Raw genomic sequence first — 23,741 nt, 5'->3', positions numbered from 1 at the left:
ATTCCTGGTCTGTTGCTTGGCTTATTCCAGATGACATAATGTTCACAGTTATGACTGACTGATTTATTTTGGTGCAGACTGTTATAAGGGTGCCTGTATGTTTGGTTTTTTTAAAGCAGTTTTAACTTGGGAGTCCCAGATTGTGCCGGCAGTTAGAAAGCTCCATAAACTTTGGTGGTTCAAGGGTCTGGCAAACATCTTTAAACCTGTTTCATGAAAAACACAAGCAGCGTACTCAGTACATGAGATGTAGTTGCTGATGGCAAAACATTTTAAAGCTTGCATATATATATACATGTGTGTATATATTTCGTTAATTCTTTCCTATGTTGTGTTTAAATAATCCTGGATTTATTTTCTAAGCATCTGTATGTTTCCATGAGGTATTTTAAGATACGTGAAAAAGAACAATGCTTGTAGGCCACAAGAGCAGTGATCTTGTTTTGGAAGGGCAGAGGGAAGTTACAAACTTCCATTTGAGATGAGATATTTAAGGCTGTTTGGCCAAGAAGAAAGGTCCAGCAGTGAAGGGTTGCCAGCCTCCCCCAGTGCCTCCGCATGGCAGGCTCATTGCTTTGGGCTTGCAGAAGGAAAAGATCAAAGATGGAAGGTTTATCTTTTTTTCTGCTATGTGGGCTTTTTGTATGCTTCAGAGTTCGGTGTAACAACTTTTCAAAGCTTTAGCTCTTTCACTTTTTAGTTGGCTCTTGATCTAGAAACTTTCCACAAATTGAGCTTGAAAATTAAGCCAAATATTCTCATAAAATAAGTCTCCAGTTCTGTGGCTAACTCCACGTGAACTAGTAGTCATACATCAAAATATTTTCTACTCATCCATTAAAACAAAGGTAATTTGTCAGGCTGAGCTCTTTCACTAATGGGATCAAGTGCCTATCTTCCCTTTCCCAGCAGAAATGAGTTACATGGTTGCTTTGAACCTGCTGCTTTGTGGTTACCATGGGTGCACTCCTCTGGGTGCTATCACCTGCGTGGGGTGTGTGGGCTGTCGAAGATAGACGGACGGACAGACAGACGGCCTCTTCAGAGGCTCCATGTTCCAGGCTGTCCCTCAGCTCCTCCACCCTGACTCCCGCTGTCCATGGCTTTTCCCAGTGCTGCCTCTCAGGAGACTTTTCAGAAGTATCTGCCTTTGAACAGCCCCACTCTGTTTGTGTGTTTTGCTCTGAGAACATCTAAGAGCGCTCTCGCAAACCGAATCAAGTTAGATCTCCCTCCAAGAGATCTAAAAAAGTGCCTTAAAATTCAGGGGCATACGTTTAAAAGACAGCTTTCTTGAAAGCCCAGGAAAGAAAATACAGACATTGCCCTTTCATTGCTTTCTTAATTCATGTAATTAGTGTGGAAATAGCTACATAGCAGTATTTTCTTCAAAGAAACTGCCTCAGACAAATATTGGCTAATGGAAATTTTACTTTCAAATAAAGCAGTATTTGAAAATACATTATGGCCATTGTGGGGAAATGGATGCAGGAATCGAAGATACTACAACAAAGTCTTCCCTGGGGCAGCTAGCAGAACAGTCTGTATTTTGTTATGAACTGATGTACAGATCTCAGCCTCATCTTCCTGCTGGCCAGTCCTTTCTTTTTCAGTTTCTCCTCTCCTGCCTGCTGTCCCCCTTCTCACTTTTGACTTTGGCCAGCTGTGGGTCCCAGCATGTGTTTTGCTCTGTGGCTGCCATGCAGTGCTTGCCCCAGCCTGCTCAGCCCCTGCATCCCGGCTCCACTTTGAGAACCTCTGCTCCGTCTGCATCTGAGTTTCTTTTGGGCAGAATCTCTCAGGCGTGAGCCAAGCCAAAATTTTTATTGAGACTGCTGAAAGCAAAATGACTGTAAATTAGATCTTTCTGCCATCTATAAATGTCACCATGGACAAAATATTTTAAAGAAACAGCTGAACACATTATTTGGTTCCTCTTTCTGCAGGCAGATTTAATTCAAAATCAAGGATGTAGCCCAGACTCGGCCTTGTAAAAGTCTTTTGATGAATGTGGGAGTCCTTTTTTTTTTTTTTTTTTTTTTTTTTTATGGCAGTGCTGGTTTCCAGCCGTACTACACAGGTACTGAAAATGTTGAAAATGTACCAAACCTCCCCAGTCACCCAGCAGCTACAACTGCCAGGGCTGGGAATGAGCTGGGGCGGGCAGGGGAGCTGCACGTGAGCAGGGTTCAGATGGGGACCACCTCCGTGGGGTGGCTGTCCTGGGGCCAGCCACCCCCTCCTCCCACACAATCCAATTTCCCAGCAAAAAGCTGACAATGTCCCCCCATGGGGCAGGAGGCAAACAGGGCTGCTCGCTCACAAAGACATCCTGTCTCCCTCTGAAAGAAGATCCTTGTGCCTAATTAACTTCATAAATTAGCTGGAGCTGTAACACCACCACTTTAAACTAAAATGGAGGTAACTCAATCTCCCTGGCCCTTTCTGCTGCCGTAAGGGATCTTGCCTGCCAATTAATTTGCCCTGGTCCACTTTCTGTCCAGCTGCGTGTTGGCTGTGCGCAAGCTGCTGTGCAGACACTGTTGACAGGGCAGTGCTAAGCTGGGAAATTATCAGCAGCATAAGAACCACCGCCAATTATTTGTCTGCCCCCGCATGCTGGCATTGCTCCCCGCTTTGCCCAGCTCAGCCCTGCGGCTGCCGGCACCTGGCCACGGTGGCAGCGGGCTCTGGCAAGGCCGACCAGGTGGGAAGCCATCCCCAGGCTTCCTGCAGTGAAGGTGTCCCAGCTGGTTTACTGGACAGTAGGAAAGGAAATCATGGGAGGAAGGAGCACTGTTTCATCTTTTGTTGTCGTCTGCGCCGGGGCTTGGAAAAACATGAACACAAGCAGCCGTGTCCCCTGCAGCCATGTCCCCTGTGGAGGAAGAGAGGAAAATCCCCTCTGGCTTCTGCCCACACTGGGCTGAAGAGCTGGGAGAGGGGGAGAGGAGAGCTAGCTGCAGGCATGGAAACAGCTGTCTGCTTAAACAATGCCCAGACCTCGCTCCTGGAGATCCTGCCAGGGAACTCCCAGGAGCAGGGAAAACTTATCCCCTCTTTAAGCACAGCCAGGGTGCCCGTCCACGCACAGGCTGTCACGTGGCATTGTGGTGGTGGTGGGTGCAGGAAAGCTCCAGCAGCTGTCTGCTTGCCATTCAACAGCATCAGCCTTTAGGTAGCAGCACAGATCTCTGCCCTGCCTCGCTGATTGCTCTGATGTGGTTTTTGAGGAGCAGTGCCATAGTTAGAAAGAGTTTGTGCCAGCAAGTTCACATGAGCTTGAAGGTGAAGAGGTCTCTATATGACACAGCCAAGGCTCAGCCTCAGCTGTCATTGAGGACCACCGGGGAATTGGAGCTCTTCCAGCCCATGCTGGTTTGCCCCTCCGCTGCTGCTGCTTCAAATAATGACACCAACTAACAATCTCTGTCCAATATATCTGCAGCTTTTAAATAAGGCAACCAAAGATGGAACTTAAAATTATGTGCTTTTCTGTGGCTTTAATTATGTTTGACATGCTAAAAAATGTTTTCCAGGTCTCATGCAAGAGCCAGGCTCTTCCACATGTAATGTTGTAATACTAACGTGGTACTGGTGCCTGCAGTCTTCTTCCTTGGAGGTTTCCAAGCCTTGGTGAATCAACCAGCTCCAGTGTCGCAGCCACCCTGCTTGAGCAGGCACTTGGGTTAGAGACCTCCTGGGTCCTCCCCAAACACCTCAGGGACTCTGGGCACAGCAGTGGGTGCAGCCCACAGGGAGGCTTGGGAGAGCGCGTGAAATGTTACAAAGAAGTGAGAAAATAACCAACCAAAAAAAGAGAAGTGAATCAAATGGATTAATCTTTACTGTATTTGATTAATGGGAAGGGAGAAAAGGGTATATTTTCAGCTGGATTGCAGGCAGAGGAATTGAGTTTGGGCCAGTAAACTGGGAGGGTTGTCGTGCTCACACCTCCCAGCTGGGCTGCACTGGGAGGGGATGTGCAACTGGAGGAGGAGGATTTTGCTGATGAGAGTTGATGAGGCAAAAATGTTAAAAGTTTGGGTTTAAGTGGAAAAAAAAAAAAGGTGAAAAAAGAACAGAACAAAAATGGAGCTTCTTATGATAAATATGATCTAATTGGATCATTTCAGTAATGTAGTCTTTGGGGTTTAGAGTGAAATGCTCTGATCAGCTCTCTATAACTGATGTTTGCAGAATCCTTGCAAAACAAAGCAGCACAAGAACAAATACACAAAAGGAAATCAGGCAAATTGAGTAAATGCAGGGACTTTACTCACCCATTTTTTTCAAACAATTTTTACAGGCCAAAATAATCCTCATTGTTTTTCCCACTGTGTATAACTTAGGTGGACAGGTGTTATGCACGATACAAAAATAAGAGTTCTAGCTCATGATGCTATTTAAGCCTTCTTAAATGAACTGTCTCTGTGTTTTTTAGGATTTGAGTCTGGAAATGGCCTTCTATCAAATTATGTGAGGAAGATTACTTAGCCAGGAATGAATTTTTTACGGTGTGGAGTAACTTTTCTGACCATTTCCAGAAATTACTTAAAAAGTAGAAGAAAGTTTTCTTCCTTCAGAGAGCTGACAGTAACAGCCTGTGGGGTGGGTTGCTGCTGGCCACCCCCTAATGACTGATCTTCTTGGGTGTTTGCAGAACTTTCCTTTTTTGGGGGGGCTTATGTTAGGGTCTGAGAGCATGCAGGACAAAACAGTCAGCTCCCAGCATCTCCCTGTGTAGCTGCCCTGGCTGCACTGTGGGCAGTCCAGTCATCCTCTCATTGGCGCCTTGCAGCAGAACATCTCTGCCTGCAAAAGGGAGGTTTGGTTTTGGGAAACAAAGACTGATTTCCCCCGCCCTGAGCCTGAAGCTGGGCTGCTGCAGGTTCTTGAGGCCGGGGCAATGGGGCAACATGGGGCTGGTGCTACGATGCAGGCTCTCCAGCAGCCTTGGGCAGAGGGTTGGGGGCAGTCCTACCCTGGGTTCAGGGTGATAGTGGCTGGCAGTGAGAACAGCCTCGTTAGGTATCAGTCAGCTTCCCTGCAGCTCCAGCTTCCTGGAACGAGGCCACCCTCAAGTGCATATGGCAGGTTTCAGCCACTTAGGGTTGGCAAACGCTGCAAAGCATGGGGGCTCTGTGCACAGGCTTTGTTTAGATCAAATATTTGATCCTACCAAACACACCCCAGCTGATCTGGGAGCTGTGATCCCACAGGGACTTTAATTTCCTTCATTTTCTGAGAATCCCATATGGTTGCTGGGGTAGCAGATGGGAGAGTTTTCTTTTCTGGGGGATGTAAGATAGCAGTGGATTGAATGCCAGAGAAAAATGAGAGATTTCTGGAGGACTGTCGAGTTCTCCTTAATTGTGAATACAATTTGTTGGTGACTAATGCATCCAGACTTGCTGAACTACCTCATGTATTAGAAGCAGTGGTGCAATGGAAAAGATGTGACTAAGATGCTGGCTCCTGAATTACCAATACTTCCCTCCTAAACTGCTGCTTAGCTTCCTACTGTCACATTACAACTTTTTCTATTAATAATTAAGAGCATTAATATAGTTTGAAAGCACTTGGTTCAACGTAAAATGTGCCAGCTTGATTTTTGGTCTGCTGAGAGCATTTTGAGCAGAGAGGAGTTATTAATGGAGCAGAAAATACAGCTGCCAAGCAAATGGTGGAGCAAGGCAGAACACATTGTGTCCAGGCTTGGTGTTGTGCAGGACCTCAAGACACGTTGGTGTGGTCCCATGGTTGCCTCTGCCCTGCCCCATCTCTTCTTGCCTGTCCTACTTCCAATGCTGGTACGACATTTCTGTAAGAGCGGTGACTGATGGGTTGGTAACTTGCTAGTGAAACTGCAAGTTCTCTGTTATAAACAAGTTGTGCAACTGTTAATGAAATACTGTTCCATATTAAGATGGCATGATGCTTCTGTTGCCTGGATCCCACCGGCTGGGGAAGAGGCCTACCCAGTGGTTGTGCTGGCATATGCACCAGCCCAGCACTCCAACGCTTACTCATGCTGAAAATGCATCCATTTCTTATTCTTTGCTTATTCACTTAGCCTTTCTCCAACATTAACATCAGTCTCTAAGCTTTATGCCAGAAGGCTGTACCAATCCAGCAATGTCATTGCATCCCTTTGAAACATCAGGCATCATCTGCCTGTACTTGGAAATGGAACTGTCTGTTTGGGACAAGAAAAACTCCAGCTCTCCTTCCCAAAGTCAGAACTCTTCCCAGTCTCTCTCTTACTCAAGTGGAAAAGCTTTTAGATGTTTTATGACATTACTAAAGTGGTGAAATATGTCTACATATGGGAAATAAGACAAGCATCAAAGTGACAAGACAAACGAATGGGCTGGGTATCTTCAAGATTACAGAGAGGGACACATCCACATTATTGAAATGAACATTCTGTAATCTGTGCTTGTGGAGACAGAGGAACTAGTAAATGGAGATGTGGGAAAAGTCCGTGCTGAAGAAGCTGAAGTTTTTTGGAACTGTTTGGTCAAGTGATATTGACTGCAGTGCATTTTTGCCGCTTATTTCCCTAAGTGTGTCGTTACTTTCCACCTGAATGATTATGCAGTAAGATAACTCCCAAGAGAACAACACTGGAGAGAGTTTAACATCATTTTTCTTGCATTTAAAGTACCAAACAGAGAAATTATCCTGCCAGTCTGAAGCCCTGTGAGCTAATGGTCACCTATAGGTCATATGTGGTCCCATTACTAATCTGCAGTGCAACCAGAGCCTGGGGAATTGCTTGCTAGAGCCCATCCATCTGCGCTTGGAGCTTTGCTTGGACCTGCAGCATTGCATGAACTTCATGAGCTCAACTCAAGGCTGTCTCCCCTTTCTTTTAGGCAACAGAGTCGTGTCCACTGATGAGCTGTAATCTTGTCCTTGTTCTAGCAGAGTTTAAGTGCCCTAGCACTAAATAATCCTGTAATCATTCTTTTTTCTGGTTAGCTTTGAGAAGAGCCATATGCTCTGCAGCTTTGTTCTATAGGAACTGATCAGGAGGTAAAGGGCTGGGTGGTCCTTGATGTATTTTAATGCAGTCAGTTATTGGAAATGTCAGAATGGGAAAATTGTTATTTGTTCTTGAGGTGATTTCATGAAAGGGCTTTAATTCATCAGTAGACTATGTCCATTCATAGTTGTTAGATGTTCTGTATCAGAAATAGCCCCGAGTTCCACAAAAGTAAACAACAAGTTGTAAACATTTTTGAAGTGGGACTGATACCCTCTCAGACAGAAGAACAAAGCAGCAGAGGTTGTCTAGAAACCCTGTGGAGAATAACTCTTCAGACCTGTAAATGCCTTAAGGAGTTGAGCTGTGTAAAGGAAGAGGCAGTCTGGGTAGGCAGGTTTAGAGAAAGAAGAATTGAGAAGAGGCAGGTTATGGGAAGGGATTAGAAAAGAGATGTTTTGGCTACAGCAACTGAAAGGGAGCCTGGAGCCTGGAAATGAGAGTTGCTGCTTTTATTGCATGTTCAGGCAGCAAATTATGCATCAGAGTGGGAAAGGCAGTGTGTACAGCAGGCATGGGAAGCAGAGACTAGGATTTAGCTTCTGAATCCGTTTTGAAGTACGCTGGTTTGCTGGAAGAGTGGGGTTTCCAAAGGGGCAGACAGGATTTGAAGGCACAGGTGCCCCCACAGCCAGTGGGCTGACCACCACGACACGATGTCCTCCTGCATCATGCCCTTTCCAGGGCAGTTTTACCTCGTCGCTGAGTTGCAGGTCATGGCCACTGCTTTCAAGGGGTACAGACGGACCGGCACAAAAGGCAAGAGCCTCAGGACATGTTGGGCCATGGACTCGTGGAGTTCTGTCAGCTGCTTCTGTTGGGGAAGAGTCCATACCCACCTTGGAAGACTCTAATTTTACCCACTTCTTTGTTTCCTGCTTCTGGTATTTTTGGTTCTCAGCATTTTTTTCTCTGTTTTGTTTCCCACTATGCACTGAACAGGAACAACCCCTCGCAAAGTCCTGCAGAATAAGAAGAAGGAAAAAAAAAAAAAAGATCCAGATGACATTTGGTTTTTGCAGGCAAAACTGAAAGCAGGCAGCAGCCAACATTTCCCCAAAGCCCCTCACCACCGCTGCTCTTTCCATGAGAAACAGTAAGGAAATTGGATCCTACAGGAAAACTCATTTTCCAAAATGCCAGAGACCTCCGAATAGTCTGTTTGCTCTTGTGCACTGACTTCTCTAATGAGACAGGACTTGGGTCTTGCAGTCACGTAAGCTCAGAAAGTGATACTTCAGCAGTATCTTGAAAATAAATACCTGTGTTTCACGGAAGGAAGATAAACCCTTTGTGCACATCATAGCCCCATGGTCTGTAGGTGCTGGGAGGGCCAGCTCCAGCAGGGTCCTGAAAAGTCCATTTGTTCTTCTTGAGGAAATGTGCTGGAAAGACTTGCAGAGCAGGACTGTGAAGCTGTGCAGGGGTAGCTCAGTCATCATAGGACCGCATTCATCTCTTCAATGAGCAAACTGATTGAAACAGGATTGTCATATCTTAAAAATCTACACGCTGTCATTAGTTAGTAGTTCCCTCTGTGGTTTTGGTGGGCATGGAGAGTTTTCTTTGCTACCAGTGACCCAAAGACACCAAAATCCTGCTCCAAATTGTTGATAGTTTCTTAGATAGAGGCCAGCCAGAGTGCTGATTCTTGCTGTAAGGCTTTTTTACTGCAACATTGCAGAAATAACTCTCTACTCTGAGAATCATATTGATTGCATTGCACACTGTAATTAGTGTAGCAGGCTGTGCAGTTGGTGGAACAATGACAGAGCCAACTTTACAAGTAGTGAGAGCTGCATTCTTTTAAAATTATTTCATCTCAAAAAGTGCATTGGGAATTTCTAGTCCTGGAGCCCTGTGTGGCCAGATATTCCTTCCATTGCAAAGTGGGGAGGACTGGGGTCGGTAGTGGAGGCAGTGGCCATCCCACATTGCTGGCACACTGAGCGAGACCTGCCTCTTGCACCCAGAGCGCCGCCTGCTGAGGCGGTGGGAGCTACAGCGGGAGGGCTGATGGGTGTTGGTGGCCGCTCTCAGGGGGGACAGGCCCAGCCACATTTCGGTCACCAGCTCATTGGGACTCCAAGTCCCACCTTGGCCAAACTCCAATTGCTGCGCCGTTTGTTTGCTCTCTCCTACCCTGGTGTGGGGCCTTCATGGTCTGTTAGAGGCTGCTGCCCACTGGGTTTGTGACAAGCAAGAAGTTGATCTGATGGCTAGAGGTTGCTGAGCTGTCTTAGGACTCGTCCTCCCCTGCAGACAGTTCAGTGGAAAGGAGTCTTGCTGGAGCCAGGGGCTGGAAGCCAGAAGGTTTGCTTCCCAGTGCTCCTTGCCTGCAGAAAATCCATGCACGGAACAAGGTAATGTGCATTTCATGAAGAGATTTTTGAGATCACCAGGATGGAGGAGTCTACGTGAATGGTGAGAGGCCATGGTAAGACGAAGGGTGCACCTAGCAGATCCTCTGCCTCCCAGGTGATAAACCCATGCATTCATATTTCATTTGCTGTGCAGACATGTACCATCTTGGAGTCTTACTGTAGTAACTTAGCTGTATAAAGCCAGAGAACATTGCATACAGGTGTTATAACCGACAGGCTCTGGCTTCCAAAATACCAGCTGCTCTTGCAGTACTAACAGTAAAGGAAATGTTCTAGTTCCTGCTGCTCAGAGGAGAGCGCTCTCGGCGTCTTCAAATGCATCTAACATGCTCTCTCCATTAGAGGGCAGAAGCATGCTTATGCACAGATAAAATAAACCAAAATTACCTGCCCTGTGTGCTATATAGCTTGTTGCCTTAAAGGAAGGTAGGACATCATCACAAATGGCCAGACAACTACACCTGCTAGAAAGAAAAAGAAGCAAGAACTGGTGCTTGAAGGGTTAATTTCTGCGATCTGGGCTAACCTGTTGGTCTTTGTAGCACCTCCTTCTGTTTAAAGTTGGAAATAGATTTATGGTAAGTACCAATGTCTTGACAGATTTGTTAAAGGCTAAGTAGTACAGGTAATTACTAATTTTTCAAAAGACTGACAATTCTGATGATAGAAAAATGCAAAAAAGATTGCTTTTAAATAGTGACAATTATTAGGAGAACATTTTGAGGATCTGTTACTTGTCTGCCTGTCAGTGTTCCCTGTTTTACACCCCTCTTGCCAAAGCTGTGATGCACTGCTGTATCTGTATGCATTTAATCCTCTGTCGTAATAAAGGTATTGCCCATAATTACAAAAGGAAATCATTAGTTTCTGTTGAATCCAGTGAGACAGCTTTGCAAAGAGTAAACAAGCCAAGAGTTTGGCCTTCAGCAGGTATGGACTTCAGGGTAGTTCAGACCAACAATTTAACCTTCTGTAGTGTCCTCTAGGTGCCATTGTGGTGCTGATATTTATGACATGGACACTTTCCCCCTAGAAACTGGACCAAATCCACAGACCTGTCCTTTCAATTTTGATTTGTCACCGTCAGAGAATGCCAGGGATTGCCAGCTGCCAGCTTTGCTCGTGGGGTGCGTGGAAGGGCACGCAGGAACTTCTGGCAAGAGGCACTGGCCTCTTGGCAAGTGCTGGTGCTGGTGGAAGACCCAGATACAGCCCAGAGATGAGCCTGCTGCAGGCAAGGAGGGCTTCAGGGTGTTGGCTGCACAGATGCATGAACTGGAGGGAAGCTGGTATGCCAAGAGTGATGTTTTAGTTTTTAGTTAGTAATTTGCAACTCAAACTGAAGGGAAGAAAATTACAGGAAAACACAAAATTCAAGATTGATCATAAATATTTCTTGGACATCCTCTTAGATGTTAGGGGAAGGTTGATTCTTTTAAATAACAGAGGTTGAGGTTTTACATTCAGCTTGAAATAGAAGAAAAATGTTACATTCTCTTCTCTGTTAATATATGAAATATTTAATTCTGGGCTTAAAGAGCAGAAGCCAGGGGCTGAAACAATTAACTTCTGCTGTTGTGATCTAATAGATATTGAATGATCATGGATTAACCCATTATCCTTTTTACAGAGACTTCATCTTTTTATTAAAGGTTTAAGAGTTGGCGTAGGCTCCCTGGCTGCTGCCTGCATGTGAGCCTGCCCGTGCTCCATCCCACTGTGTGTGTGCTGGTGCTGCCCATTTTGTTTGGTTTGGAGAGAAGGGGGCTGCTTTCATCCCTTCTGGAGGCTGAGGGTTTTTTCCAAGTTGGCTACTGGTCCATGCCACGCTCCTCTGGAGAATTCTCCTCAAGTGTGAAGGAGGCACATTACGGCACACTGCATGATGACTAGAGGAAATCAGAGTTAAACATACCTAGAAAGGCATTTTTATAATTCCAGACAGGTATTTGGAACAAATCGTATTTACAGCCTGGAGCTGAGAGAGACATGGACTGCAATGGACCACCTTTCTATACCCTGGTGCTGTCAGAAAGCAGCTCAGCAACTTCCTTCCATTCCTCTTGGAGAAGTGCCAGTTCCCTGAGACGAGGGAGGAGAGATCAAGCGATGGCCTTTGGCATGCTGTTGGTCCTGGTGCAGTCTTTTCCCTCCCTCCAATGTCCATTTGGCCTGGTGGGACCCATAAACACTGTTACTGCAGGGCTGAGGTTTTCCCTGCATGCTCTGCAGTCCCCCTCCCAATATCCCTTCCCTCTCCCCTGGGAGCCCCCAGCTTGGGGACAGGGATGAGGATGGCCCGGAGGTTGCCTGTGGGGTCACAACCTATCCCCACCTCATCACAGACCCATGTGATCAGAGGTACTATCCCTCTCTCAAGAAAAAAACTTAAATCATGATGCTTTTACAAAACGTGTTTTTACAGAGGTATTTTCAGTGTGGAAAGGGTTTTCTGGTGGTGTACCAGGAACGGAGTTTACAATGTGAGTCGGAGTACAAATGAGTTGCTGAGCATAGAAACAGTAGAAGATGAATCAGACTCAAATTGGTATTTTAGTACAGTAATTGCTTTTCGGTGAACCTCAGAATGACCCAAATCAAACAGTTTTGAAGGAAGCAAACGCTTCTTGCTTGACTTCTCCAAGCATTTAGTAGTTCAATAGCTTGATTCAACTTCAGTTGACAGCAGTAGCTTAAAAGTGAGGAATCGAGAACAGTTTGCGTCAGGGGGAGAAAGAGTTCTTCATTGTAAAATGTGGAAAACACATCAATTAAATTTTTACAGTTCTGAATGTATAAGCATGGCAGAAGCCCTGGAGTGTTGGTTACCGCAATGTGAGCTGTTTGCATGAGCTGTAAGGTGGCTGGCTCATGCTGGGGTCCCTTCATAATCTCATGATGTGAAGCTCACGCTGCTGACCCTTGCGAGCTGGAGGTTTGCATGGAAATGCCAGCCCTGGCCGGCTCCACCTGTAGATAACAAATTCCTCAAGGCTTCCAGCCTCTGACACCTGTTTGGTTAGAAATGTAAACAGGTGGTTGTGGCCCAGGCTCTGACACTGCAACAACTGACACAAAACAGGGATGAAGGCTGCTTGCAGGCACCATTAACATCCAGGAATACCGTCAACTGTTTCTGGCAGCAGTGGGGGAAATAAAGCAAGGCAGGTAAGTGGTTGGGCTGCTAGCGGTGAGCAGCGAGACAGCCCTCTGTACATGGGGTTTGGTCTTGCTGGATGGGATGATGGAGCAGGGGTTAATTGGAAGATCCAGCTCTTGTTGTCCAGAGAAATGCAGATCTGGCCTTGAAGCATTTCCCAAGGTCTTGGCACTTCATTTCCTAGCTGTCTCATGCTCCAAATATTCCCAAGGCATTTGCTATCATCAGATGTCATGTGACTGTCTCTTGGTTGCTGTTTGTTTCTGTGGTTGCATGTTGATAAGGTATCTGGTTATGTCTTGCAGCCCTCAGAATCCAAGCCCAACGTCACCCCTCTCACCGTCTTGGCCCATGTTCTCTGCGCCATCAAGTCCTATGCCCACCTCCTCTACGTCCAGCGACTCATCCCCCATCAGGTCTGTTGCAGAATTCACTTTGCTTTTTGTTGCTTTTGCTATTTTCTGTTTAATTTGCTTGGTTTCGCCCACTTCGCTTCCCTTTTCCCTTTGCATCCTGCTCAAACTCCCCCAATGCACCTATCTGCATTCAGCAAGAGAGGAGCTTCCAAATGTGGCCTGCCCGGGAGACACCCTTTGAATCCCCACTTTGAGCCCCCCGGCAGGCGCCCACCAGCCCCCACAGTCAGGCAAGCAGGAGCCAGCACTCGCAGTGCTCAGCATTGCTGGTGGTTTCTGTGGTTTTGCCCAGCCATTTCAGCTCCTGCGGTTCGCTTTACTCCTCTCTGCAACAGGTAAGATATGTACTGCCTTCCTGGGTGCTGCAAGGAATAACAAGCCTTTGTAAAATGCGGTGATACCTCATTTTCTGGCAACTTCCTTTTCTTATCTGGAATCTAAGGAGGGTAAAGAACATGAGGTGATGCAGACATTTGCCTGCTGTGTGCCCTTGTCTCAGGCGCTTCAACATCGCTGGAGTAAATCAGTCCTGAAAGTTGCAGACAAACAGAAGGTTTCCAATGGGGCCCTGAGCAGCAGGTTAGGCTGTGCTGCACACCAGCCCCGTGGGGCAGGATGGTGCATGTCTCCCCTGCGCCCCAGGCTGTGAGATGTTGCTGGCTGTGGGGCAGTGGGCATAGGTACTTTCTGGGGGCCCTGGGGCTTTTGGCACTGGGATGCAGTTGTGCCGTGAGCACACCATAGGCAATGTTTGGGCTCTGCACTGCAGGTACTGGGAGATACTCACAGTGGGAAAGCCAGGGCACATCAGCTCTGGTCTGTGTGCAAGGCATCCTCGGATGGGACTTCTCTCCCCCGAGCCCAACCCTGGCACAGCAGAGCAAGAGGCTGTTGTCATCCCCAGCAGATGCAGCTCCCAGCCCCTTGCAGGTGGCAGGCATCTGGGCCCGGGCACTAATCTCCATCCTCTTAGGGAGATGCATCAAACCTGTTTGTTCATTACAGGCGCAGACCCAGCTCTTCCCTACAGCCATACAAATGCTGCCCGTATAACAGCTGCCTGCCTGGCAGGGTTATTTATTTGTTTTGCTATGCATCTGCAAAGGCTGACAACGGCGTAATACCATCCAAGCAGCCTTCCTCCTCTGGGGGAGAGAGGCTCATCATCCCCGAAACTGCACAAGGGCAGATGGGTGAAACTCCTGAGTGCTTTGCTGGCCTTGTGCCATGCTTGGAGGCAGAAAACTGACATAAGCTATCGCGGGGTCCAGCATTTCACACCCACAGGGCTCTGTGCAGTCGCAGCCCAGAGGGCAGCCATTGGGCAAGGGGCTGGCTGGGGCCATGGGGGTACCGGGCTGCAAAGGTAATTTTTGGGGCAGAAAAACAACAGCTTGAATTATTCAAGGTAGTAAGCCTGAAAATACATTTTTCATCTGACAGTCTCCTCAAGCACTCTGTGGGAGCAGTGCCTGCCCAGCAGCAAAGGACCCTCTCTGGAGTGGGAGGAGTGTTTGCCCATCCTGGTTTTTAAGTGTTTGGTGGCTGCTTGTGTCAAGCAGTTGGAATTTGGAGAGTGGAGACCTTAGCTTAGGAGCTGCCTTCACAGCAAAACCAAAACCATTCATAGCTTCCCTGGTTTGTGGTTTCTGTGTGAAGGTGAACCGCTTTTGCCATGAGGTGAAAGCGTGCCGCTTCCCTGGGCTCACTCAAAGAGAATTCAGAATAAGTTCAAGTCCTCAGAAAAATAAAAAGCTGGTCAAACCACTGACCTGAGAGATGGCGACACCTTGTTCCTTATCCCAGCAGCTCCTGGGGGTACGTCCATCACTTTGCTTGGCAATACCGTAGACGAGCAGCCTGCTGCAGTGCTGAATGCAGCTGGCTAGTCAGATGGCCTGGTGCCTGGGCAGGTTTGCACCGTCACGGTCACCATGGCCTGGCAGTGTCCCAGCTTTCCACCAGCCTTGCTCAAGCCCAAACCCAGAAAGGATGTGTGGGAGGCTCCGGGTGCAGGGGACAGCTCTGTGTACCTGTGTTTGGCTGGGGGGGTCCTGAGGTCCTTCATTTTCTCCCTGTGTCTGCTGGCCATTTGCTCCATTTCTGGCTCTCTGCTCTTAATTCACTCCCCTGCAGCACAGGCACACTGGCACTTCCCGAGTAAAATCTAATAGTTGTTAAATCTTTTTCTTTACGTACAGTCTCTAAAGAAGTGCAGAAAATTCTTCATGGACCTACTTGTTTTTCTGTTTTGAAATACCCTTCCCCAAGTGCTAATTCTTTATTGTGAAATCCTCCTTGTGGTTGCAGCTGCTCTTGGAGAGTGATGGGTTTGGCAGTGAGTGGGGTCGGTGGGCAGTGGGTCGCTGCCAGCGCCTGCTGCCCGCCTTCGCTCCATGCTGGCCCTCCAGTCAGTTACGGCCTTTCAGAGACTCACAAAACACTTCCAGCTCCCTGCTTTACTTCTCCCGCTCTCCTGGGGACCCACGGCTCAGGGCTGCCTGCTGTGCGGGCACCAGGCACAGGCTCTGGTCCTGGCAGTGCCAGCTGGCTTGGACTGGGGTTTGCAATGCAGTGCAGTGTGGTGCTGGGGGCTCATCCCTGAGAGCCTTCAGCCTCCTCTGGAGTCTTCCTCATTCTTCCCTTTGAGCAATGTAACGTTGGACCCTTGCAGAGCAGTAGGAGGACCCGTCTTCAACATGGACCCCTCTTCAATGCAGTGAGGAGAGGAGTGTTGTGTATGAGTGGGGTATTTTTTTATACCAATAAATGCTTTCTTTTGCAGCTCACCACTGCGGAAAGCCCGAGCTTTGTATGCCTGTAAAGCAGAACACGACTCAGAGCTCTCCTTCACGGCAGGCACTGTGTTTGATAACGGTGAGTCCCTGATTCGGAGGGAGGGTGCGGGGCAGTGCCAGGCACCTCATGGGAGCAGGAGTTGGGCTCATTTTTCAGCGTGGTATTCAGGCTGCAGTTCCTGGTGTGTCAGGAAAATGGGATCGTGAGAGCTGTGTCCAATGCCACAGGAGCTGTGCTTGCTCCATGCCTGGTTCTGGGCTTCCCTGGAGCTGAGCCTGGAGCAAGGTTTGCTGCTGAGCGAGGGCAGAGTGCAGAGGGAGGGTGGGGGATACACCAGGGGTGTTTGTAACTTACCACCAGCTGGCTGCCACCCAGCTCACCTGCAGGGGAAGAAGTGCTGCTGGATGCCTTGCCCAGAGGCTGCTGTTAGCCTGGGTGGTAGATCAGCAGGAGACTTCCTCTTCATTTCAGAATGGCCATTCTAACAGCATCTCATTTCATGTAACGTACATGTGGGATGCTACAGAGCCAGTTCTAACAGCAATATGAACAAAGCTACCGAGAAGGACACTTGGCTATTACTTACTTTAGCACTGAGTTTTGTTAAATTACTAGTTTCCTTCCTGTGATTCAATGAATGATTTGGACTCTCAGTTCATGCGTTTCTTTTCAGTCTTCTGTTTAAGGACTATCCCATTTCCACCACTAGAAAGTAGAATGCAGAAATACTTGAAACAAGCATTAAGTCTGAGGTGTATCTTGCCTTACTTTTTGTTATCCCTGCTGAAAACAGCTGGTCATCCAGCCATCTGTAGGATCAGCGTGAAAACTGCCTTTTCAGGATCCTGGTTTATTTCCTAAGGGAAATAAATCCTAAGGGAGACTTGTAAAATAAGGGTGATTGGTGTTTTGGCCCCTGCAGTAGAAGTGGCCACCAATCCACAAGGCACAAGGCAAAGACATGCACAAGTGACCAGCTCTTAGTGACCACGTTCTTCTAGATCAGAGCCATGTTTCGCTGTGTTGGTAAGGGAAGGTGCAGCCTTGCATGGAGGGCATGCAGAGGTTCTCCAGACAGCTCTTGGGAGTACAAAGTGCAGGGTCTGATCCAAAGCAGAAGATAAAAGGAAGAAGTTTGATGGGGCACAGCATCACCTTTGTGCCCTCCTAGGTCAGTGGCAGGCCATGGAGCATGGACCGGTGCCCAGTGCTGACCCCAGCTGCCTGTGCTGTTTGCCTTCCTGGCAGCTGCTCGAGGCTCCAGCTGGTCACCGGGGTTATGCAAGCCCGTGCAGTACGCATGCCCCAGCTCTACCACGGAACGCAGCGCAAAGCCTGTGCTGTAGCTGGCAGCTCTGCCAGCAGAGCAAGGTGCTTGCCCTGTGCCAGTGGGACCATGCAGACCCCTACATGCCTGTGCCATGTGAGGCTGCGTGACCACGCTGTGCCCCTTCTGTGGGTATGGACCCCTAATTTAAACGTAAGGGAGCAACTGGTGAGTAGTCGACTGACACCAGTGTTTACCATATACAGAGCCATTCCTCAGTGGTCTTCTGGGTAGGAGAGATTAGTTTCCAAGTATCAGCACCAGAAATACTCTGTGCAGTTGCCATAATGTTTCATGCAGGGGATGGAAAAGTAACATCTGCTTTTTTTCCTCTGGATACTGAGAGCTGGAATAGGTAGGCTCTGGTTAGTCAATTTTTTGGAGAGGATGTTAATAAACATAGACTTTCTGTTTCCTGCATCAAGGGAAAGAGACTGTGCCCCATGGAATTAAGCAGCTCTGGTTTAGATACAATCCCAATGTAAAGAAAAGACTTTTTGCTACTTTCCAAGTAGTTCTTGGCTTTTATATGTTAAGCAGTGTCATTCGGGAAACGGCTACCACAGGCACTGGTTTTGCCCTGGGATATATACACGAATACAGCAGAAAGAGGAAGAGAATGAATACATGTGAATTAAAGAAAACAGTTTTCCTAAGCAGCTCTATAGATACCTTTATAAATAAATATGGTCTCCCCTTTGAGAGCCTGTGGGAATTAAAGCAGCTAGGAGGGGAACAAGTTTGAATTAAATATATTATGTTTGCTAGATAAAAATCAATGGGTTAATCAAGGGAAAAAATATACAGCATGTTCTAATTACTTAGCAGCATAGCCAAGCCTCATGTTAGCTGGAGCAAGCGAGCTAGAAACAGCACTGCTTGGTAGAAGTATTATTATGGTGAAGGGGTTTTATAAAACCCAGCAAAAGCAGATGGATCTTGGTACTTAGAGACAGGTTCTTGTTCGACTTTAAGGTTCTCTGAGGTTGCACATGGCAGAGCAGCATCTCGGTCTGACTGGGAAATTGGGGTGCTGTTGCCCACACTGAGTGACATCCACAGTAAATTACACCATGTTTTAAGAGGTCCTTTTAAAATCCATAGCATTGTTCCTTTTAGTTACATGAAAACCTGAATTTTCCAGCAGATCTTGTGCACTTGGTTTGCCCTTGTTGTGATGCTAAATGGGAGGGATGTCCTGGATCCATAGAGGTCTGAAATCAGGAATGGTGAGAGTTGTGGGTCAGGAAAGGAGTGCTCACCTGCGCTTTTAACTAGCGATCACCCATGAAATGGAAAACTCTGTATTCTGAAGCAATGAACCCACACACACCTGAGCTGCTGCTGACAGATACTGAAGTTTTATGGTACATTAGTTAGGAAAGTCGTATTGCATTTGTGCTCTAATTTGGTAAATAGAGAGTGAGATTCTCCTCCCTGTCTGCTCATGTGCTCTGCTCCGTCTGACGGTACCTACACGGACATAAATGGCTGTCTTTGGGACATAAGTGATTTTTTTAAGACAAAAGCAGTAGCTGGAACTCACGTGATTTTTGGTTCAAGCACTTTCCTGGCCCATTTGCTGAGACCAGAGGGCTGAAGACAGAGACGCACACACACACACTCCTTACAATTTCTTTTCTCTTGATGGCCACTGTCCACTGGCAGGGGCACTGTGAAAACCTTACTCCCACCCAAGGCAGATAACCCAACAGCTTTTAGTGCAGGTTTGCCTGCGGGAGCTTTCCTTGCAGGCTGGAGGTGGCTTCTTTCCTCTGAGCGGACTGCTTTAGCCTTTGTGATAGGAAAGCCCCAAGACTTGGGTGTGAGAGGGTGTAAGCATGAAAAAAGAAGTTGGCACAAGTGAAACCACAAAATGTGTAAACCTAGGAGCAGGAACACCATGGTTTTTAAAACTAGTTAGTTTTCCAGGGGTTATATTTTTCATTAATGGATTACTACGTAGTGTTCCTCTGCAGGCTTACCCAGGAGTGATGGACTGTGCCATAGTGGTGAGGACTGATGTCTCCCAAAGCGTGAAGATGCTGGGTTTTAAAACACTTCTCTGTTTCTGAACCTTTCTGAACAGTCAATGTCAGTCATGACTTTTGCACAGAAAATGGCCATCCTACAATAGATGGGACTGTAGTAGGAGAGGGAGCACACAAAGAAACCTGAAGCCCTGCTCCTCTGTTGCTCTGCTGCTTTGATAAGCAGAGCACATGTGTTTACCTTTGAATGAAAATGACTCTGATTTTAAACACTTGGTTTCGCTCTGAGTCTGCCAGAGCTTTGGTGTGGCCTGTAGCTGCTGGTAGGATGGCTGGAGGCTGGCTGCATGCATGGAGGCCGTCCCCACAGTGGGGACCCTGCACAGTGGTCAGTGCCGCTTCTGGGGTACACCCAAGAAACGGTCACGCCTGTACTGAAATGTGAATTTTCCACACATTTCCTCTGCTCCAGCAGAGTGAGGGTGGGCTGGGGCAGGAGGGGGCCTAGATGGAGATGTAGGGGCAGTGAGGAGAGCAGATACTGTGCTGGTGGGGTAGGGGAGCAGGGGCTCGCACTCTGCAGTTGATGCCAGACAATGTGTAAGCAAGCAGACCTGCAGTCACAGGAAGCCTGAGTAGCTCTGAAATACTGACTTGCCACCATTTATTGTGGGAAGTGTGAGGAATGTTTCTCTGCCTGCATTGGCATAACCCTGGTGCCTGTAAAATCAGCAAAATTTCAGTGGTTGATTGACAAAGAAAGAACGTCAGTCTTTTGAGGACTGATCAGGCTTCTCATTTCACAGAAGTAAGATTGCAATGTTTGCTTTCCTGCCGGGAGGGTTTGCTAATGCATTTTCTCTCTCAGCCTGGTCCAAGGCCAAGCCTGGATGTTTAGGGTTATGATGTGATGGAGTTAACCACATTCTCTCAAACTTCAAAGAGATTTTAACCCAAATCTGGAGAAAATTTTGAGCCCCTGGTTTCATCCCAAACCCAGTCCGCAGCCAAGTGTGCAGCTGACTTGGCCTTTCTGTTGGTTTCACAGTGTGACTGTCTGTCTATGAAGGCAAAGCAAAGGAGTCCCATGGGTGAGCAGGCACAGACAGAGAGAACACTTCAGTTTTCTCAGCTCCTTAGCATATGAGTTTCCTTACTTCAAAATTAACACAAATTAAAGGTCTTGCTCTCTCCCAAGAGCAACTTTGACATTGGCAGCACACAAAGAGCAACAGCCCCTACACCATAATCCCCCTTCTGTAGTAACCTGCCTTTTCCTTCTTTCCTCCAGTTCATCCATCCCAGGAGCCTGGCTGGCTGGAAGGGACCCTCAACGGCAAGACAGGATTAATCCCCGAGAACTACATTGAGTACCTATAACTTTGGGTGTAAGATTGCCCCACTGCTGATTTTTACATGGTATCCATGGCAGCCGCTGGTGGGAGTCCTATAAACCATTTTGCTCTTTGCCACTGTGTGATGCAGGGTCAGGACTTGCCCAAACCGACTGAGCTGAAAGTTTGTGTGGATAATAGTGTTCGTCTGTCCTCCTGCACTCCAGTGCATGCTGGGGCTGTGTGAGGAGCAGTCCTGGGGAGATGGCTGAACTCCTCCAGCCCCAAGTGGTGGCAGGTGTTGCCCAAAGCCCACGTGCCAGCTGGGAGCCATCACAGCAGTGAGAAAGCCAGCAAAGCAGCAGCTCTACGCCGCAGCCCAAGCACTCTGTAGGGGCCAAGCCTGCAAATTGTGAACCAGCATAACAGAGCTCCAAGCCTGATGCTCCCTACAGTGAGACTGTTGGCCAGCTGTAAAGAGCATTAGTGGAAGCTGAGGAACCCCAACCCATCAGCCTCCCTGCCAGAGGAGGAGCAGTCAGCAGCAAGGAGTCGTTTGCTCCCAGGCCCTTCCCCACTTTTCCGACCAGCCTGAGCGAAGCTCTCCCATGCAGCTGGGAGCAACCCAGCCCCATCTCACACTGCAGCAGCAGGAGAAGGGGTGAGGTGCTTTCAGCTGACATCAAACTACAAGCTGGGTCTGCAGCAGCAGTTTGCACAAGGCTGAGCTTCTCATGACAGGCTGGGTGCAGCCACAGCAGAGCTGTGCTCTTGCAGGCGAGAGCAAGATGTTGGGATGGGCTCTGTGAAGGTGGGCACAGTACTGGCTGGGAGCTGTCAGGACTCAGCAGGCATCAGCATAGTGGAGGGGAGAATACTTTGGACCAAACCTCTCAAACTTTTTTTTTTTGTAAGATTTAGATTTTTGCAAGGTAAATGTCTGTGATCTGTGCAGCCTTAGTTTCCTTCCTGGACAGCAAGATGTAGCTCCTTTTGTTTGACTGGCTGTTTTGTGTCTCCACTTTCCAGTGCACATTGCACAGAGATGTCCATGCTTTCGCAAATGCCCAGGCTGCTGATGTGCCATTTTGGAGCTGCGTTTGCCACTTGCCACTGTTGATTTTCAGGTGGTCTCCTTGCTTGCAGCCTGGTCTAGTCTGTCTGTGCCAACTCTGTGCAGTTACTGGCTGTGGAAGGTAAATTATTTCCATACTCACAGGACATTTGTTGTTAGTGTGGCCAAGTTATGGTCTACAGAAAGCAAAGGATGAGCCCCTTGGCTCCACCACCCCTCTGTCCCTGCCCTGGAGGGGATGCTTATGTCTCCATGGACACACAGCAAGTGGTTGCAGAGCAAGTTTGCAAATCCCTTGCCATTTGGGGTCATTTTTAAGGGGGAGGGTGGGAGAAGGAGCCCTGTGTGACTGCAGAGCCGGGCTGGCCAGCTGGCATGTCAAGAGCTGGAACAATTATATTTTGTAATAGAAAATCGTGAAAGAACCCCCAGCCCCTGACAGAGAGAGTCTCTTGTGCAGAAGCAATGCTGTCACATGCTGCTGGGGGGTGGATGTTGTGTCTTTTTGTAATAATTTTAAAGACTCTGAGTGACTGAATTGCTGTATGTGTCACTTTTTATTTTTGAGAGAATTAATGTATAAATAGAGTATCTTAAAATATTATGATGGAAAGATCTATATTTGATATTTTTAGAAGACCTGTAACAAGAGAAGTGAAGGACATTTGAAACCAGTTACAGAAAAGCACTTGCAAACACACTCGCATCTACAACCACCCTCTGGGCCTTGGGCTGCCTTTTCATTCACTTCATGGTGTCACATAGAAATGAGGGAAACTGACATTTCAAGCCTCTTTATGTTTCTTTCACAGTAATTAAACTTCCTAGACTTTTGTCCTGGGGGGGGTGGTAGTGGTGGGAATTAAAAACAGAAGTGGAAGGAGTTGATCTTCTTCCTGATTTCTAGGGTGGGTGCAGTATACCTCATCTCCTTGGGAGTGTAGCCCTGCTGTAAGTGACACCCTGCCCTCTCTGGGGACATGTGGGGCACATCACCTGACATGACTGGTATTGTCTGGGCAGGGGATGAAGTCTCCAAACTGTCCCACGTTTTCTGCTTTAAGGTGTTGGATGACGAGAGCTGAGAGGTTTGTAGGGATGACAGCCAGAGTTTCACCAGCAAATTGCTGGTTCATGTTCATCCTTGGATTTAGTAGTGAACATTTATTGATTTTCCTGAAGCAGAGGATTGGGCTGGGCTTTCTTCAGGCCCAGCCGTCGCTGCAATGCTGCTGGCTGGTGCTGGGACCTCAGGGAGGCTGCTTAGAGCCTGCCCTGGCACCTGCACTACTACAGAAACCCCTTTCCAGGGGTGTAGGAGAGGGATGGGAAGGACTAATGGAAAGGAAGGGGTGGGAAAGGCTTAACAGTTCATCTGTCAGCACTATTTGCTTGTGTTTGGGACTGTCCTGTCCTGAGCCACTCCTCCAGCATGATCCCTCCTCCTCTCATGGGATGCAGCCAGAGCTGGCAACTTTCAGCTCAGGCAGGGGTTTCCCAGCACAAACTTCTGTCTGAAATGTGCCTCTTTGAGCAGAGAGCATACTATGGACAAATAAGAATTTCAAACATGTCAAAAAACACTCTAAAAGGCATATTTAAGGGGTATGGTATTTCAGGACCTCTTCAGTCACACTGCACAAGCACTAGCACTGGCTGCTCCGTGCCCAGAGGCTGCCGCCAGTCCTTATGCCCACAAAACCTTTTAGTGCAGCGTCCCCTTTGGCTCTTCAGATGCTCAAGTTATTCCGAGATGGGAGTAATTTCCTTTTCCTAGCTATTTAGGAGCTTTTGGATATGCTACCTAGAGAATTATTGGGAACAAGTCCCACACAAATGTACTTACAAGATGTCTTTTAGAGGAAAGGAAAATAAAGCATAAAAGACCTAGTGGATTTTTTTTTTTTATTAAAACTTTCCAAAAAGAAAAATTTGGCTGAAACACTTACTAAACATTCCCATTTTGGGCCAGCTTTAATACTGGAGTAAACATTGGTTTACTCCAAGGGAAATTAAAGAAAGAAAATACTTTTTTAAATCAGCTTGACATGGCATTTGATGCTTAATGTTAAAGTCATCAGTCAAAAGTATAAGAAGGGAGAGTGTTCAGACCTGCCAATAGGTAAAGTCTGTCCTATATTCCCTGTCCCATCATTTTAGGCAGTAAACAAACAAAAAAAAAGATATGGTGCAATAATATCTGT

At 47.5% G+C, this 23,741-nt stretch overlaps 1 protein-coding gene across 9 annotated transcripts in view; it reads left to right on the top strand.

Moving 5' to 3' along the window:
• The window catches only part of ARHGAP26 (Rho GTPase activating protein 26), a 202,996-nt gene extending 180,855 nt beyond the window's left edge, over positions 1 to 22,141 (top strand). For 6 of the 9 annotated variants that reach the window (XM_055717605.1, XM_055717604.1, XM_055717597.1 and 3 more), the window contains 3 exons: positions 12,901 to 13,011; positions 15,797 to 15,888; positions 20,420 to 22,141. In XM_055717605.1, coding sequence (XP_055573580.1) covers positions 12,901 to 13,011; positions 15,797 to 15,888; positions 20,420 to 20,508 — 292 coding nt within the window. In that variant the 3' untranslated portion in view covers positions 20,509 to 22,141. The other 3 variants (XR_008733423.1, XM_055717602.1, XM_055717603.1) reach the window with 3 other exon arrangements.
• The last annotated feature ends 1,600 nt before the right edge of the window (positions 22,142 to 23,741 follow it).

Source organism: Falco cherrug, chromosome 8 (assembly GCF_023634085.1).
Source record: "Falco cherrug isolate bFalChe1 chromosome 8, bFalChe1.pri, whole genome shotgun sequence".
Lineage (NCBI taxonomy): Eukaryota > Metazoa > Chordata > Aves > Falconiformes > Falconidae > Falco > Falco cherrug.
The sequence above is the reverse complement of the archived record's forward strand: the minus strand, read 5'-3'. Positions and strand labels throughout refer to the sequence as shown.